This window comes from Daphnia pulicaria, chromosome 8 (genome assembly GCF_021234035.1).
Source record: "Daphnia pulicaria isolate SC F1-1A chromosome 8, SC_F0-13Bv2, whole genome shotgun sequence".
NCBI lineage: Eukaryota > Metazoa > Arthropoda > Branchiopoda > Diplostraca > Daphniidae > Daphnia > Daphnia pulicaria.
In genome coordinates, this window is record NC_060920.1 from 7,742,884 (window position 1) to 7,759,493 (window position 16,610).

Consider the following 16,610-nt stretch of genomic DNA (forward strand, 5'->3'; position numbering starts at 1 on the left):
GTTAAGTACGATCGAGTTCAGCCCTATTCAACTACACGGATCAGATGGATGTATATAAAAGAACAGAAAGAGAGAAAGAAAAAAAGACGATTTGCTGGAGGCGTGGAACTGAAAGAGGGTTGGGGGGGTCAACGCTTTTGCCATGGAAACCAAAAGGTCCTGGTGAATAACAACATATGTTTGATATACTACCTAACATAAAAGGAACAGTATGCGCATATTGAATGTTAAGTTCTTTTGATCCGATATAATTGAAAAAAATGAAAGAAAACACACTTTTAAAAATCCCTTATTAGAAAAAAAACAAAGCAGCACATAATCTTAGGTCATAACTTCCAGCCATTGCTGTTTTTCCCGGTTTTTCCTGTTTCACATGATCTCTCTTGACAATTGAGTTTAAAATTATTTCCTTGTCCGGAATCATCATCTTTTTCTTCCAGTTCCTTCCTTCCTGTTTTACATTTTCTCCAGGCCAAGAGAGAAAAAGAAAAAGGAAGAAAGAAAAAAAAAAAAAAAGAGGAAAAAACGGGAGCCGGGCAAGGATTGGAGTCTGCGCCGTTAGTTGTGTGTTTTCGGCAGTTACATAAAAGGGTAACTCTCGTCTCTGGTCTATCGCTTGTTTGTCAGCATAGGCTATGGTACGGTAACACAACCAGTGGGGAAGAAGGAAAGAAAAAAGAAAGAAAAAAAGCTCTTCCGAAAAGAGCAAAAAAAAAAAAAGAGGAACAAGTGAGAGCCCGTATGTGTTTCCTGTGTGTGCCCAGCCGCCCAATGGAGAGTTACCACCCTCGATTGTTCCAGTCCGCGTCCTGCACAGCCACTCACACATAGATAGACGGCACACACACACACACACACACACGTTCCTTATCTTCACGCACGATTCATCCGGCGGCTAGCATCTAAACCGATCCCACCCCAAACTTGCCTCTCATTCTTCCTTGAGAGCTGTCGTTGGCTGGATTTGCACCTCTTCCACCACAACCAACAACAACAGCAGCAGCAGCGTGTCGTCCTTCTGTTTCGGTTGTTTTGTTTCAGCTGTCATCAACAGCAGTTTGGCGATTTAATCGTTGGTATGTTCAGACTGCCCCACGGTGTAGTGGCCACTTGTCCAAACTGTCACCAGTGATTTATTATTTCTTCCGATTCAAATTTATCCAGCAAACATTGTCGTTTTTTCTTGTTTTCCTCAACAAAATCAAATGGGCCTTGTGAAACCATCAGCCGGCCGGTGCTGTGGCTGCCGTGTCGGGCTGACAGTCAGTTAGTAAAGCGACAATAACAACAGCAACAATATAGTTGACTTGTCCAAAGTGTGTTTCTCGTTAACTGGCGAGGCCTCATTCAGTGATATTATGGAACACAAGTGTGTCCCCCACTGGACAACATGTCACCATTTAACAAGGCCTCGACGACAACAAGAAATAGACAGCCAAACGGAATGCATCGCTGCATTTTGAATTTCTTCCTCTTGTTGTACTCGGCAACGGTCGCTGTCGGCAGCCCAACAACAGGTAAGACAGAAAGAAAAACACGAAAAAATAAAACAGCTTTATCTTTATTCAAATCTACCAACTCACTTAACGTCGATTCAGTTTTCTCAAATTGACGCAACGATGGCGTGCTCCTTACTACTCGCCTATTACAAACTCGACGACAAATAAGAGCTCAAAAAAAATTGCCTACCAAGAATTTGCCTAGCAAAAACATACACACACACACACACACGAATAGCTACTTTGAGATGTGCATGTTTACTTTACGGTGTACGAGGGGTCTGGCTGAAGTTTCTCAGAGACTGACGCATGCACGTTGAGATGGGCCAAGCGAGAGAGAGAGAGAGACAGAGAGATGCGCTCGGATCCAATCGATTATTCCCAGGCTGCTAGCGTCATGAGAGAATGGCAACCAGGAGGAAAAAAAAAAGTTCTTCCGTCTGCTGTATTACACGGACCGGTGATTAACGAGGCAAACTTTAAGCCGAATGGCGGAGCCAAAGAGTTTTCGGCGTGTTTCGTCGAGACAGTCGGCGAAAAGAAAATCGTCAAAAGTGTCTAGATGCCGTCTGTTGGCAGGCGCTAATGATGTCAAGATGAAAACGTTCTACAGGCGCCCCCAAAAGCATATTTTATTTATTTTTCTTTAGACTTTGTTATTTATTTTCGTTCCTTCCACTGTTATCATAGTAGAGTGTTTCTCTGAGAGATGGTGCGCTGGTCGCTTTTTCATGGATCTTTTTCGTCCGCCTCTTTTTAGTATTGGACCAGATAGACTTGAGCGGAGGATCGGCAGACAACGAGACGGCCACGACTCCTGGGAGCAGTTCAACGCCGACCACGACCAATTCCAAGATCATCATCGATTCATCAGACGACATCATTCCGATCCAATCCGAGTATGACTCAGTCCGCAGTTCCGTCATATTTTTCAGCGCTTCCCTGTCCATGTTCGGCGCAATTGGCATCATCCTTTTCTTCCGCAAGTGTGTCAACTGCCCCAACGGACAACAGGACGGACAGACCCGTCACGGACGCCACCATTACTACACGGCAGGTGGCGAAATTGCCCATTTCAGGACTCTGGTGAGTCGAAATCCAAATGTCGTGACGGCAGTCGAGCTGGACGACACGCTCGACGTCGATGTCACAGGGATCGACGTGCCCTTGACTCCGTCACCCAACACCAAACTGGCGAATAGCGAGGAAGACGAGGAAATCAATTCGCCGTCAACCCATCGAACTACTTGTCATCTTCCTCTCATTTCAATCGGACTGGCAGACTCAACGTCTGGATTTCGTTTCTATGACGACGACGACGACGACGAACAAGAAGACGACGATGAAGAAGAAAACGACGACGTACAGCCGGCAGTAGTTTGCACGTAATAAGAAACCGCACAGAAAAAGAAGGAACTTAAAAATTTTCTAACCCCCAATCGATCTGATGATTATTATTTCGTGTGTTATTAGTAAAGTAATACTTTTGTCGTCGTCGATGATGTCGCTGTCGTCGTCGCCACAGACCAAAGCCAAATATCGATTACCCTGATTTCCGTATGGACTCTCTTTCCCCTTCGCAAGAGTCTCTCAATGGTTACCCTCGTTCCCATATATTTGAAAGGAGACGACGCCAAAAGAATTTGGTCGATCGATAGTTTTCCCTTGTGCGCTTCTATCGTTATTTGTTGCCGTGTTACTTTTTTTTCCCGTCCCGCCCAGGGATTCAGGATTTTCCACCTTTTGGATCACACCTTCACTATTTTCTTGTTCCATTTCGAATTTTGAAAACAAAAAAGGAAAATAACATTAACGCATCAACAAAATCTATCTATTTCTACACCAAAGTTCTATGAAAAATTTGAAAATGATATCATAATTTATTTATACGAAAACAATTCACATTTTATTTCTATACGCCCCTGTACATAAAAAAATGACCTTTCTCGACTCGAATTTCCTGAATTTATGACTTTCTCCAACAACCATCGTGTGTAAAATTGTTTTTTTTTTTTTTTTTCCCGTCATTGGTTGTCTCTGTCTCGTGTCTTTTGCAATACATTAACGTGTTGGCCAAAAGATGTCGTCGGGAGAAACGCAAGTCTTACACGACGGCTCGTTGCGTTTCTTTCTTTACTTTTTGCACGGTCCGCCAGTTTCAATTGTCGGGTGCTAAACGTCCGTAATGCGACGGCAACACGAGTGTAAGGGAGGGAGAAAAAGCTGCCAATAAAATTAAAATCACAGCCGGTTGTTTGTTCGTGGCATTTCGCGCCAGTGATTTCCCCGCAATTATTTCCGCATGCCTAAAATCCTTGTTTGTTGTTTTTTTCTCCCCTCCATCGTTTCTTTCCGGCACACAGCTGATTACTTTTGCTATCAATAAAGCAACAAAAACAAAAGGGATGGACCGCCGGACGGACTCTTGCGTCCGTTCTGTTGTCAGGGAGATACACTTTGCGCGACGCAGCGTGCGGTCCATCACTTGATTATTACGCTGGCCCATTCTGCCCGACTGAGGATCTTAAGAGCGCGAGACAGTTTTCCGTGCGAGTGGCTTACTTGCGGCTCAACTACTCCAGCAGCCGAGTTTCATCACTTGTATCTTTAAGGGAGGAGAGAATAGGAGAAGTAAAGCACAAACATTTGTCATTCATATACCACTCCAGAAAGCGGAAGCCGGCCGGAAGAATTTCGGTTCCAGACATTAGAGTAGTATGAGACGCAGACCGGATGTGTGTGGGTAGCAGATTGCCAACAACAGCGCGCACTCCCACGTTTGCATATCTCTTTTTTTTTTCCCTTTTATTTTTCACTTGGATCGCCGCATCGAATCTTTTCGGCAAGCTCGAGACGATCTAAACGTGGAATCAGAGGATCAAAGAGTGAGGGGGGACGATCCCATCAGAAACAGTGCATGGTTGATTGCGCCTACGTCCCTTTACTATATATATTTTGGCGGGTTGAGAACTCGACTGTGTGTAGAATAGATACGGTTATGACGCTTCGTAAAGCTCTGCTGGATGGAAGCCTGAAAAAACAGATAACAGGAGGGGAGGGCGCCGTCGTCAAATCCCTAGTGCGATTTTTTAATAGAGAAAGTGCAACGAGATTGCGTCGTCCCGCCTGGGAGATTTCATTTCACTTTCCACCAATCCCAAATTTGCCTTAATGAATTTTACATTCACGTCTCGTCGGGTCGATGGTCTACCACATCAAGCGTAAGACCTAAATTCAAAGTCAATTAAATTTTTAACGATTTACGCCGCACGAGAGAGAGGGAGAGAGAGAGGGGTGGAGAAAAAAAGTTGGGTCGTTTGGCCAGACCAATAAAAAGAGACTCGGCATCGCTGTTTCTTTTCATACATTCGGAAACGACGGTCACCTGACCCATCATTGTGGCTTATCTTACATAACAGATAGCTGGCGCTGGCCAGTCGTATACACACACTGAGCTACTTTATTGACAACCCTCTACAGAGGGCGGCCAGCGGGAGGTGAGCCTGTTATTGATTGGTAAGGGAGGATTCAATCATTGGAGGAGGAGCCACATTTTTTCTCTGCCGGGTGATGACGTGCAGGACATGTCCTGATGGATCTTTTTCGCTAGTGCATTTTCTTTTTCTCCTCTTTTTTTTTTCTCCCCCCACCCACTTTATTGACCCTGGACGTCCGTCCACCCCAACAGTAAAACAAAAAAATTGAAGAAGAATCGGGAGGGGCAGCAGCAGCAGCAGCTAAGTCCAGTTAGAACCGGGTGCGGGTTGCAGTTGTTCTAAGTTCTATTACGACCAACTTGGCTCATTATTCTTAATCCTTTTGCCTTCCACTCGCGTCCAGCCATGCAGCAATCATTGCCAGTACCGTCTTACTCTGTGTGTGTTGTTTAGAGTTCAAAGAGAGAAAACGATCAATGCCTTCAAAGTAGTAGTAGTAGTAGTAGTAGCAGCAGTGGAGAAATATGCTGGTAGACTACGTACAACTGTCTGAAACCGGCCCGTTTGTAGACCAAAGTTCCACGCTCGCAGACAAAGAAGTCTTGTAATCAATACCTTTGGGGAAGGAGGAGGAGGAAGGGAAGCGTCGGCGTTCAACTCTATCGGCCCAAGTATACGAAATGCACACACACACAGATATGTGTATGGAAGCGGGACAGATACAACTGCACGGAAATGTCATGGGCGTTAGTTTCGGCGTGAGTATCGCCATCGACTCGCTTTCATAATACGAATGGGAGGAATAGTAGGAGGATCCGATGTCGACGTCGGCGGTGGCGACGGGATTTTTCTATCCGTCGGTTGGCACACAAAACTCGCAGTAGCGCAACGCATTGGAGGGAGAGAAAGGGGAGAAAAAAAATAAGTAAGAAGAGAGAGAGAGAGAAAACTCCAGTCTGATGTTGGGGAGTCTGCTGAGTTAAGGTTATAGGACGAAGGAGGAGGGAATCTAGTCCCGCCCCGGACTAGGGCAGCGCGTGCTCCAGTGAGTGTTTCATGGTTACAGCACGCGGACGTCTAGTCACTCTGCTCACGGGGGTGAGAGTTCTTAACGTGAAGGCGCAGTCCAAGTCTAAGCGGGAACCCCCAAAAAAAGACGGAAACTATCCATTTCCAAGGACAATTTCTACTTGTTTTGCATAGGGTGATGTAACTGTTGTTGTCGGTGAACTAGTTTTGATAACAACAGCCGCCCAAATGGGGTCCTTCAGATTGACGTTGAGTCTCCACAAAGAGCCGGATAACAAGCCCGTCTTTTGCAAAGTGGACGGACAACGATTCGCTCAGCCGAGGACCGTCAAATTCCTGGCCGATAGCAAATACCGGGTCGACGTCAACATCCGTCCCGCCAAAACCGTCAGGTAATTTTTTCGTTAACAAAAAGGATCTTTAACAAAATCACGTCTCCAAACATCCCCCCAAAAAACGGGATTGAAAAAATTCGGTTGAATCAAAATGACGCAAATACGATTTCCCCATCAAGTAAAAAGCACTTGAATGCGAAGCAATAAGCACTTTGAATAAGAAAGGCGAAGTGAGATGCTATGAGAAGGTGGTAAAGGAGCAACAGAAGGAGCCAACGATCCCTCACTTCCATTAATCTTGGCGTCGTGAATTTCGTATGCGTCCTCCTCCCCTCGACATAAAAGCCATTGAATTTCCCAGTTGGCATTTCCCTCGAGACTCCCGCCATAACCGTAGCTCTTCCATTCCCCTCTTATATTCGCCAATGTATAGGCTCCACGTGACGTCCAGGAGTTCCAGGCAACTGAGTTGGTGGTTGGTCCCGTTCTTTTTTTTCTTCCATTCACCAAAGTTTTTCGTGCGTCTCTTTCCCTTTTTTTTTCGAAACATTTCATTCGTTCAATATTTTAGTCAGGTCGGTCGAATAACCCTTCCTGGCATTTGGCCATTTGCATAAGGGGTCGCTTTTTGATCGCGAATGTCATTGCCCAGGATACACGTCCAAACAAAATGGAAGCCCCTCTAAAGTACGCAGCGATCTGTGTCAAGGTGTGTGTGTACACTCAAAGGTAGCGTGTTATATTGGATGACTTTCAAGTCCACACCCTCCGCCGTGTATGTGTGTGCGTGCGTGCATGTGTGTGTGTTTCCTATCGATCGGCGAGCGTGAATTTTGCAGACAGGCGTGCACCAACTGCGTAAAACATCAAGGGGGGTGAAGAAAACAGGTCGCTTACGTTGACTTCGTTAGAATCCCGGTGCCTTCCAAAGTGGTCGTAAATATAGCAGCAAAATCGTACAGGAGTGCTCGGCCATCGATCGATTTTTACATTAACCTCCCGAAACGTCGCCGTCTAACACGAAACGGCCGCCTAAAATGATGGAAAATTTCGAAGGAACCGCAGCCCGCAAAGAAGAAGTGGCTAATCAATTTCGATAATCACTGAATTTCACGCTGCCGAGTTCTCGAGAACGTAAATCTATTTCTGGGCACTCGAGCGAAAAGATGGGTTCCGGTACTAAATTTAGCGGCCGAATGTTTAGAGAACGATTTTTTTTGTTTTTGTTTTAATTTCACGCTTTTCCGCGTCGCCTCGCCAGCCGCGTAGGATTCATCGGCAATCATTAAAATCATCACCAAGTCACTCAACATAAACACATTAAGGCGGAATGACGGTGGACTAGCGTCCGACAGCAATTTTGCGACCGCAGAGGCCTTCCTCCACTTATCCCTTGATGGGCTTACGGCTCTGGGTGTAGGTGACTCTAATTATTAGACTCGGAGAAACAACAAGATTGTTGCTGCCGTTACGAGCCGCAAAACGAAGGAGATGGACTTGGATTTAAAACGATTCGTTAGCCTTACTAGATCTAGTAACATCCGGTACGACAAATAACAAGAGAAAGAAAGAGAAAAAGAGTCTTGGTGACTTATGAGTCGCAGAGGGACGTCAAAATCGATACTCAGTTGCCTTTTCTATTCGTTTGATTTCCCCCCATTCTTTCTTTTCCTTTTTTTTATTTTATTTTGTTCTTTCTTTTAGTTTTTTCGATCTTCATCGTCATTCTTTTTTCCATCTTCCCCATTTATGGATCATTAAGCTGCTGGCTGTTATTCCCCCCTGTTTCACCGTCCGTAACGATCTACTATGTTCCCTGACGAAGTGTTTTTCGCTGCTTCCGTCCTGCTCGTTTAGTCCATACGCCCGGCGATTCCGGTGGCTTCTAACTACGCTTTATTGGCAACAACAAAGTGCAGCATACCCAATAGAAAGCATGGCCGGCTGTTGCTTCTATATATATAAAAAAAAGGAATAAGAAAAAAAAGGGGGAAATCTTTCTTTTAACCCTATTTTTCTTCCAAATCAAATGAATTGCAGGGGGATCGCCGTGATGGAAAAATCGCTTGAAGTGACTGACAACTCATCCAAACTGGAAGATGAAAACGCTTCCAGCTATTCGGCCCAATTCCAGCTAGACAATCTGCAACCATCAAAGAAAGGACAAAGGGAATCGGTTTCCTTGCATGTGAAGGTAAACACCGTGTCCGATCATTTATACCCTTGTCACGAGCCGACAGTTGACATATCCTCCGTATTGCACATTTCATCTCGTGGGACTGATAGCGCATTCCGGGGGATGTGTACTGTGCGGCCCGTGATGGATTTTCTTGAACGAGCCTGACTTTACTCACTGTCAACTGCTCATGCAATCTATCGCTTTATTTGCCTTTCTAGTTGGACGGCGGTTACGAGTTCACTACGACCTTGCAGATCAAAATCTATAAAGCAAACAGTACCCAACATTGCGACTGGGGCACGACCGTTCACTCCATCGAGTACGAATGTCACACTGACCAGCAAAACAACAGCATTAAAATCGTCAAAGATACTTTCCGATAAAGTTCATTCAAAGAGGATGTCGGACAAACGACAAAATGTCTTCGATCGTCCTGAATAACGACCACTTACATGTTGAAGCTTAACGCAATTTAAATTTTGTTTTGTTTCCCCCTGTCTCTACGAATCAGATTTCCAGAGAACAACGAGATCTCATCCGTTTAAAAAACGACAATTTAGTGCAAATTATGATCAAATGAGTCAAGTAGCGTGTCTCTATTTTTGAATGTTGATTGATTGATTGTTGTTTAATTTATTTATTGGACCCGCCAAGCGGCGAAGAACGCTGTTACATCAACCCTCAACCATGACAAATTAAGTCATTTACGCCAAAGGTTTCATCATTCAAGTGAAAAATCTTTAAAAGGATTGCAACACTTTTTCAGCGTGTCACCGAAAGGAAGGGAGTTACGTCAATGAAGAGGAGCTGTTAACACGGGCATAACACTAATCTGAGCAACAAGGTAAAGCTCTACTGAACAACTTCATTTCGCCATTGGCAGGAAGACAAAGAGCCCGAGAGCGATCACATAATTGCGGCAGAAGGACTACACCCGCAGCACATATCCACTCCGAATTTTAACCTCATCCACCTCCAGCTCCTCCTCCACGCCTAGTCGGACGGTAGCAGACGCCACTGCTTCCATCCCCCATCAATGGATTGTACTCTGTTTGGATCGAATCATAATTTGTGTGCGTGTTAATGTTAAAAAAGAAAACTGCCTGTTCTAGAATACAATTTGTTGGATGCTTCAAAACAATAAATTTTACCTGGCTTCAACTTAGATTTGTCAGATTTCTTTTTGATTACACTCTGTTGCAGCTGATCATTACTTGTTTCTGCTGCAAGTGTTTTACTGCTTCTACCCAACTTGGTTCCGTATTTCTCCAAGTTCTTTAACTTCTCTTGGCGTAAGAGTTCCTCTTTCTAAACAATTACAGAGAAAAACATCAAACATCATGAACTTGTTATAAGTGAAAATGACAGACCTCCTTTTGCTTTATGGCGTGTTCTCTAGCTTTTTTATCATACTGTTCTTGCATTTGTCTTCTAGCTAGCTCGACAGCCTCTTGCCTTGCAAGGATCTCTTCTGAGCCTGTATTGAAAAATTCATTAGCCCAAAGCTATTTTCTTTTATGTTTAATCAAGCAACTTGATTCTTACTAAAAGTTGAATATTCATCTGAGCTGGTCCTTTGAGAAGAAAACCAAAACTTCTGCACAAGGTAATAAATACCAACCACAATAAAAAGAAGTAGCCATGGATTGGTATTACTGAGGATGAAAAGAACTGCAAAAATATGTAATAACAATAATAAAGTTTTGCTTTCGTAATGTTACTGAAAAGTGAAACCATACAAGTTAACCTACTTTTCTCTAAAATACCCTGTTCAATGCCACTTGGTCCCTGCTTGTGGATAGTTTCGTGGTGATTACTATCCAATTCCTCGTCAACTACGGTCTCAACCGTAGCCCATTCGTCCGATTCTGTCATTTTCACTTTTTTAAAAACAAATAATCTACAACAACCATCGCTCTTGTATTGCTGACGAATGCCTAGTCACTAAATGTTGTCTGCGGAAAATAATACTTGTATATTTTCTTCCCAGAAACAGCGATACCTATGCCATCTAGGAATGAAATTTAAAAAATCTCAAGCCTCCGGGTATGTAACGCAATAACGCAATGAGCATCGTCGTTCGAATGTTGCGAAAGGCCGAAATATACAAGATTTTTGTCCAAGGTTCACACCATGGTCTATAAACTGGTTAATAGAAAATAGGTGCCTAGGTTTATAGTAAACCAGTTTATAGATCATGGTTCACACCAACCTTCTGGTAGACTTAGGGCAATACGCAACGACAGGATAAACGAAGAAGCTTTTACATAAAAAAAAAAAAAAAAAAATTAAATAAAAGTTTTAAATGTCTGTCAAATTTTGGAAGGCTACGTCGGATTTCATCTAGCGGTATTTGATAAATGTCAAGGAAATTCGACGGTATGCCAGAAATTAAATTCCAATTTACCAATGAGCAACAAAAAAGCCATCGGTATTTGAAATTTTTAATATTAAATGGTGAAACAAAACAACAACTTTTGTGTTTTTCTCGAAACTCAAATGTGGGGTCCTTTTCGATAAACGCCATCTAGGACTTGCCAAATGGACTACCTGTCTGCTTTTGTTTTTATTATGGAATTTCGAAATGTCAAAATAAGCGTAGCAACCGGATATTATTCACATCAGCAAAATTCTCAAGGTTCTCTGGACAGGCGTGTCCTATCCAGCAGAAAGATTTTACGTTTGGCAAATGGCAATAAACATTTCGAGGAAATCTAATGAAGATCCCGTGTTCAGTTAGTCCAACAAACAAAGCTCTTTTTTTGTCAGCCCTGCCATTTTTATTTCCTTAATCAAAGAGTAAGCTTCTGATATTTATGTTCTTCCTAGATATTTTAACAAAAGATTTCAAAAAAATTTCAGATGGGTAATACTAATTCTGTCTCTGACATCTCATCTGCTACTGGGAAAATTCAAAACCAGACAACACAGTCAAACAGGTATTGCTTTTTAAAATAACCAAAATTGTATCCCACAATTATTCTTTGTCCGATTTAGAAATTCAGCATGGCAAGAGGGTGTTAAAGTTGGTACATCAGAGAGTGTGAAATATGCTATTCGAACAACTGACACAGAACATGCTTCCCCAGAATCTGAGAGTCTAACCATTTTTGACACTTTACAACACCTCCCAAATGAACTTACTAATCTGAAAATGCTTCAAGAACTCTCAGAAGACGTTTTTCGTGAAAGACAAAGAATTATCAAGAGATTGAGAGACATGGCCGACTATCTGGAAAAAACTCACAATGACGTTTTAATCGCCGATCGTGTTGGCACAGGTGTCGGTATTGGATCAGGACTCCTTGTCATTGGAGGATTAGTCGCTGCTCCGTTTACTGCTGGAATCTCTCTTGGCCTGACTGTTGCAGGAACAACGACTGGAATCTTGAGCGGAATAACATCCGCAGGAGCTAACATTACCGGTTATTTCTTGTCTAAAAAGGAGCTCACATCTTTAAAAAAGGAACTGGGTGAACACTTGCTACACCTCGAAAAACTCTCATCGTCTGACTCAAAGTACTTGGTCCGTGCAACTCGATTTCGCCCAACATTGGAGATGCTAGGCAAACTCTGTGAACAAAAATGGATGCTGTTGTTGACAACATTTCAAAAATTAATAACTCACGCTTTAAATGGAGATTATGCTCAGATCAGTCGAGCGGTAAATCACGTTGTAGACCCCGAAATCAAGTGCCTGATTCAAAAACTGCCTTTACCCTTGAATCCTGAATCTCTACACGCTTTGGCTGAAATCTGCACCCTTTTAATAAGTCAAATTCGTAGTATCAAACAAGCCATAGCTGCTTTCTTAAACTACTTTAAAAGACCGGAATTGGCAAGACTAGCCATGATTTACGCGGGCTCAGCAGCAGCAGCGAGAGTGACAACGACTACCGGTGCTACAGCAGCTGATCTCATGTCTGCTTTCAAAGGAACGCCCATGGTCATGTCAAAAGCTGCCCGGACCGCAGCAGGTGCCTTAACCGCCGTATTTATCGTGATTGATGTAATCCACATGGTCAACATTTGCAAAGAAACGGGAGCGACACCAACCGTACAGGAGCTACGGAAAATGGCCGATGATCTTGAAGAGGAGATCAAATGTACTTCGAACGAGACTGGAGAGAAAGAGGAACAGCTCAATAAGTCAAGTGATATTGCGGAAGTAAATTCGCAAAAGATGGAAGAAACTCAAAAATTGGACGATCTGGAATTTTTTGATTGCAGAGAATATTGATCTTGATAACTTTTTATGACCGTAGTTTTATGAATATTCGATATTCCATTTTTAGCAGCTTGTTTTACAACGCACTGCGCACAAATACACCATATATTAGCTTGCAATGAATTCAACTTTTATCTTATTGATAAGTTTAAATGTTCTTTAACTTTACCACGTTTGGCTTGAATTAAGTCCCAAGTATCACAAGAAAAAAAAAGATAAAATACGCGATAAAAACGTCCGCCAAAAGGTATTTTCATTCTATTTAAAATGTGGGGTGCTGCTTAATTTTCAGTGCAAATACATTAATCAGTTGTCGCATATCAAAGTGAAATTCCTCCCAGTTCAAACCCCGGAGTTATGAGCGGACAGACGAACTAGAAATAGGACATTAGTGAGTAGCACATCCAACTTTCGTACTAACTGTTAACGTATCATCTTGCCACAAAGTTGGTCAGAAATAGAAACGCTGAACTTCCTCATAGTCTGACGAATATGATTAGTCAACAAATAGAGCAGGAAGGATCAAAACATCGAAAAGTAATAAGACGGTAAGAATTTTTTCCCTACAGTTAATTTTAAATCTTCTATTTCCCCCCTTCCCCCAGAAAAAAATTATTTTACTTCGAACGATACGGGAGAAACAGTCCAATGGGTCAAATGATATTGACGAAGAAACAGAAGTAAATTCTTAAGAGTTGGGAGAAACTCAAAAACTGGAAGATCTGGAATTTTTCATCGCCTAGATTATTGACCTTTGCCTTGATGATCTTTTCTGACTGAAATGATTGAATCTGCCATTTCTTAATCCATTTTTCAACACTGCGACCAAATACATATATTAGCATATCAGCTCTCTTTCACTCAGAGATTACTCGTCTTGCAACGAATCGACGAACGGAGCGCACAGTAACAAACTTAGAAAAAAGAGTAAGTAAAAAAAGTTCAAATAGCCTTTTTCCAAGTTCAGTTATGTCCCAAGTGTCACAAGAAAAAAGTTCAGGCGATAAAAACGTACGTCAACGTAGGTTATTTCGATTTATTGAAAGCGTATAGGGCGCTACTTAGTTTTCGGTGTCCATACGTTGTCGCATGTCAAAGTAAAATTTCTTCCTGTGCAATAAATAAATTTTTCCCGACATTTTCTAGCAAGTTTAATGTGAAATTTTCTAGTCTTTGAAGAAATTGACAGATTTTACCGAGGAAGTCTTGGGCCTGTTATCATTTTATTTTGCAAAAACGGAGTAAACATTGAAATTTGAAATAGGACTGTAAAGGGTAAATTAAACAAGTGAATTGACATAGAAACAAACTATTTGCGATATCTGCTCATTTCATTTGACTCGGAAGGACGGAGTTAAATGTGGACCATATGTGGACAGACGCAATAGTTCGGGCTGAATCGCATATATAATAGCTGTTACCGTATCAATATTTTGCCATCACATCGGTCAGAAATAGAAACGCTGAGTTTCAAAAAAGAAATTCCGTCAGTGAATTTAAAATCTTAAATTTCCGTCTCCATTACTTTGGGTATTTTGCTTAATTTAAGAAAATCCAACCTTTAATGCAAAAACATTTGAAACATTTTGTTTTTGATTCAATATAAAAAATTATAGCGCTTCGCCAGAAATCACCAAAGCACGTAAAGGACACGCAAAATGTCAGAAATTCTATCTGAACAGACAGACAGAAATGATGAAACATTTCCAAGTGTTTTGACACAAACAAAAAATCAAGTCATCATTCAAAATGCGTATAAAAACATAAAAAAGGTAGTATTATATTTTTGTCTTCGCGTAGTTGAATATGAATTATATTGAATGGACTATTTTCTTTAAAAAGATGTTGAGCCATGTGACCCTCGAGCCCATGCTCTTTTTGAAAATGGTGGCAGAGGGAAATGTTGCAGTGATAGCCGACACTTTACAGATCGAACGAGCTTGTCGTGTAAACCTCAACTTTAGCCAAGAAGATTGTGTGTCCATGGACGATGGAAATCACTCACAAATTCAAGTAGCCTAATTATAAACCAAAAAAAGTTGTTGCTAACAGATAAAACCATTATTTACAAAAATTAGGAAGCAGTACAAATGTATCAAAACAACTTCAGCTATTATCAAAGTTTAACGGCCAGCCTTTTGCCCGTTTTGATTATTCTCTTCGCGGGGTCGATTACCGACCAGTACGGTAGGAAACTGCCAATGATCATCGTACTGGGCGGATTTGTAGTGTACGCATTAATTTACATAGTAATGATTTTAAATCCATCATGGCCAGTTGAAGTTCTCTACGCTGCTTCAATTGCCGTCAATGCAACAGGAAGTTGGGTCGTTTTCAACATGGCAGTCTACAGCTATTTAGCTGACATAACTGCAGTAGAGACACGTACAAAACGTATGGGCTGGATGGACGCTGTTTGGTATATGGGAGGGCCAATTGGAACAGTGATGGGTGTATGGCTGTACCGCTCATACGGCTACATAGCTGTATTCGCAGTCTCAGCCATTTTGTGGTTCATCTGCTTAATTTATGTTGTTGTTGTGGTCAAAGAAAGCGTCGTACAGACAACTGAAACGATGGTGAAAAGAAAACCCTTTCAACTTGTGCTCGATTTAAGCAAAGCAGCTTCCAAATGTTATCCACACAGAGGTCGATTTCATTTGTTCTGGCTTATTGCTATTAAATTGGGGGTATTTCTCGTCCAAGGGCATCAAGTAAAGTTACACTTAAATTACTCAAACAAAATTCAATTTTAATCATAGGAAATTCTGTGCACAGGTTTATTTATGGGCCCGACGCGTGCTGGGATGGGATGCCACTCAGTATTCGCACTGGTCGAGCGCAAATGATATTTCCCATCAAGTGGGCATGGTTTTTTGGGTCGGATGGGCATCGTTTTACCACCTATCCAATTACACAGTCGCTGCATTTCGATTGGCGTCGATCGCTTTATGGAACATTGTTTTAGCCTGCATTACCGGGCCATCAATGTGGTGGTTGGTTATCATCGCAACTTTGTCAGGCGTCCTGAAGGCCAGCATTGAACCTGCTCTTCGAGCTCTCATTATTACGATACCGGACAAAAGCGACGTTGGAAAAATATTTGCATTTGTTGGGCTTTTAGAATGTATTTGGCTGACTATCGATAGGTCTGTCTATACGCATCTTTACAACGCGTTAATCTTGTCTTTCCCTCAGGTACGGTGTCAACGTTTTCCATTCATTTGATTAGATTTTAACTTTTGAATTATACTTTTGCCTAGATCAATTATGTGGTTGAGGGTTTCATTGCAATCTTGTTGATCGTTGCACTGGTTGTACTGAAACTCGACTGGGAAAAACACAGAGAAACAACAGGACCCACGAACACATAACTGATTCGGCATAGTGGACACCAACGAAGAAAGATTGGGTGAAAGTGTGAACAGAAAGATTTCCCAATACAAGTTTTCGTTTTCCTACGTTTAGCTTTAAATAAAGAATGTCCCCAAATAGAATAGACACAAAAGAGAAAATATGCGATAAAACGTACGCCAACGTAGGTTACTATTAAAATGTGGGGCGCTACTTAGTTTTCAGCAAGTTTTCAGTGCAAATACAGTTGTCGCCTATCAAAGTAGAATTCCTCCCAGTGCAAGAAATAAATTTTCCCCGATATTTCACAGTTTAATCTAATATAATGTGAAATATGAAGTACTTTCGGATAAAGTGACAAACCAGTGAAATCTTGTGCTAGTTAGCATATTTTTCAAAAAGTGTCATACAGAAAATGAAATAACAGTTGAAGCCCCCCCCCCCCCTTTAATGGATTACACGCTATCCCTAACAAAGATTATTCACCTTTAATCCAAACACATTCGACAACATTAAAAAAAAAATATTCAATCCAAATATTATAGCCCT

The 16,610-nt window shown here is 41.9% G+C and overlaps 4 protein-coding genes across 4 annotated transcripts; 3 read left to right on the forward strand and 1 right to left on the reverse strand.

Annotated features, from left to right (window-relative positions):
- The first annotated feature begins 543 nt into the window (after positions 1-543).
- LOC124312629 lies at positions 544-3,359 on the forward strand. Its single transcript, XM_046777109.1, has 2 exons — positions 544-1,517; positions 2,260-3,359. Exons 1-2 carry the CDS (start codon positions 1,391-1,393, stop codon positions 2,886-2,888), a joined length of 756 nt encoding a protein of 251 aa, XP_046633065.1. The 5' UTR covers positions 544-1,390; the 3' UTR covers positions 2,889-3,359.
- A 2,517-nt stretch (positions 3,360-5,876) lies between these two features.
- LOC124312665 (CB1 cannabinoid receptor-interacting protein 1-like) lies at positions 5,877-9,413 on the forward strand. The gene is made up of 3 exons (XM_046777151.1): positions 5,877-6,357; positions 8,341-8,494; positions 8,698-9,413. The coding sequence occupies exons 1-3, from the start codon at positions 6,194-6,196 to the stop codon at positions 8,860-8,862; spliced, it is 483 nt and encodes a 160-aa protein (XP_046633107.1). The 5' UTR covers positions 5,877-6,193; the 3' UTR covers positions 8,863-9,413.
- LOC124312664 (selenoprotein S-like) lies at positions 9,101-10,454 on the reverse strand. Its single transcript, XM_046777150.1, has 5 exons — positions 10,231-10,454; positions 10,025-10,150; positions 9,850-9,956; positions 9,631-9,787; positions 9,101-9,527 (listed from the first exon to the last, which is right to left on the reverse strand). Exons 1-5 carry the CDS (start codon positions 10,352-10,354, stop codon positions 9,445-9,447), a joined length of 597 nt encoding a protein of 198 aa, XP_046633106.1. The 5' UTR covers positions 10,355-10,454; the 3' UTR covers positions 9,101-9,444.
- A 584-nt stretch (positions 10,455-11,038) lies between these two features.
- On the forward strand, positions 11,039-16,454 carry LOC124312663 (solute carrier family 46 member 3-like). The gene is made up of 8 exons (XM_046777149.1): positions 11,039-11,278; positions 11,342-11,418; positions 11,477-13,634; positions 14,324-14,479; positions 14,550-14,720; positions 14,786-15,421; positions 15,486-15,905; positions 15,971-16,454. The coding sequence occupies exons 4-8, from the start codon at positions 14,366-14,368 to the stop codon at positions 16,079-16,081; spliced, it is 1,452 nt and encodes a 483-aa protein (XP_046633105.1). The 5' UTR covers positions 11,039-11,278; positions 11,342-11,418; positions 11,477-13,634; positions 14,324-14,365; the 3' UTR covers positions 16,082-16,454.
- The last annotated feature ends 156 nt before the right edge of the window (positions 16,455-16,610 follow it).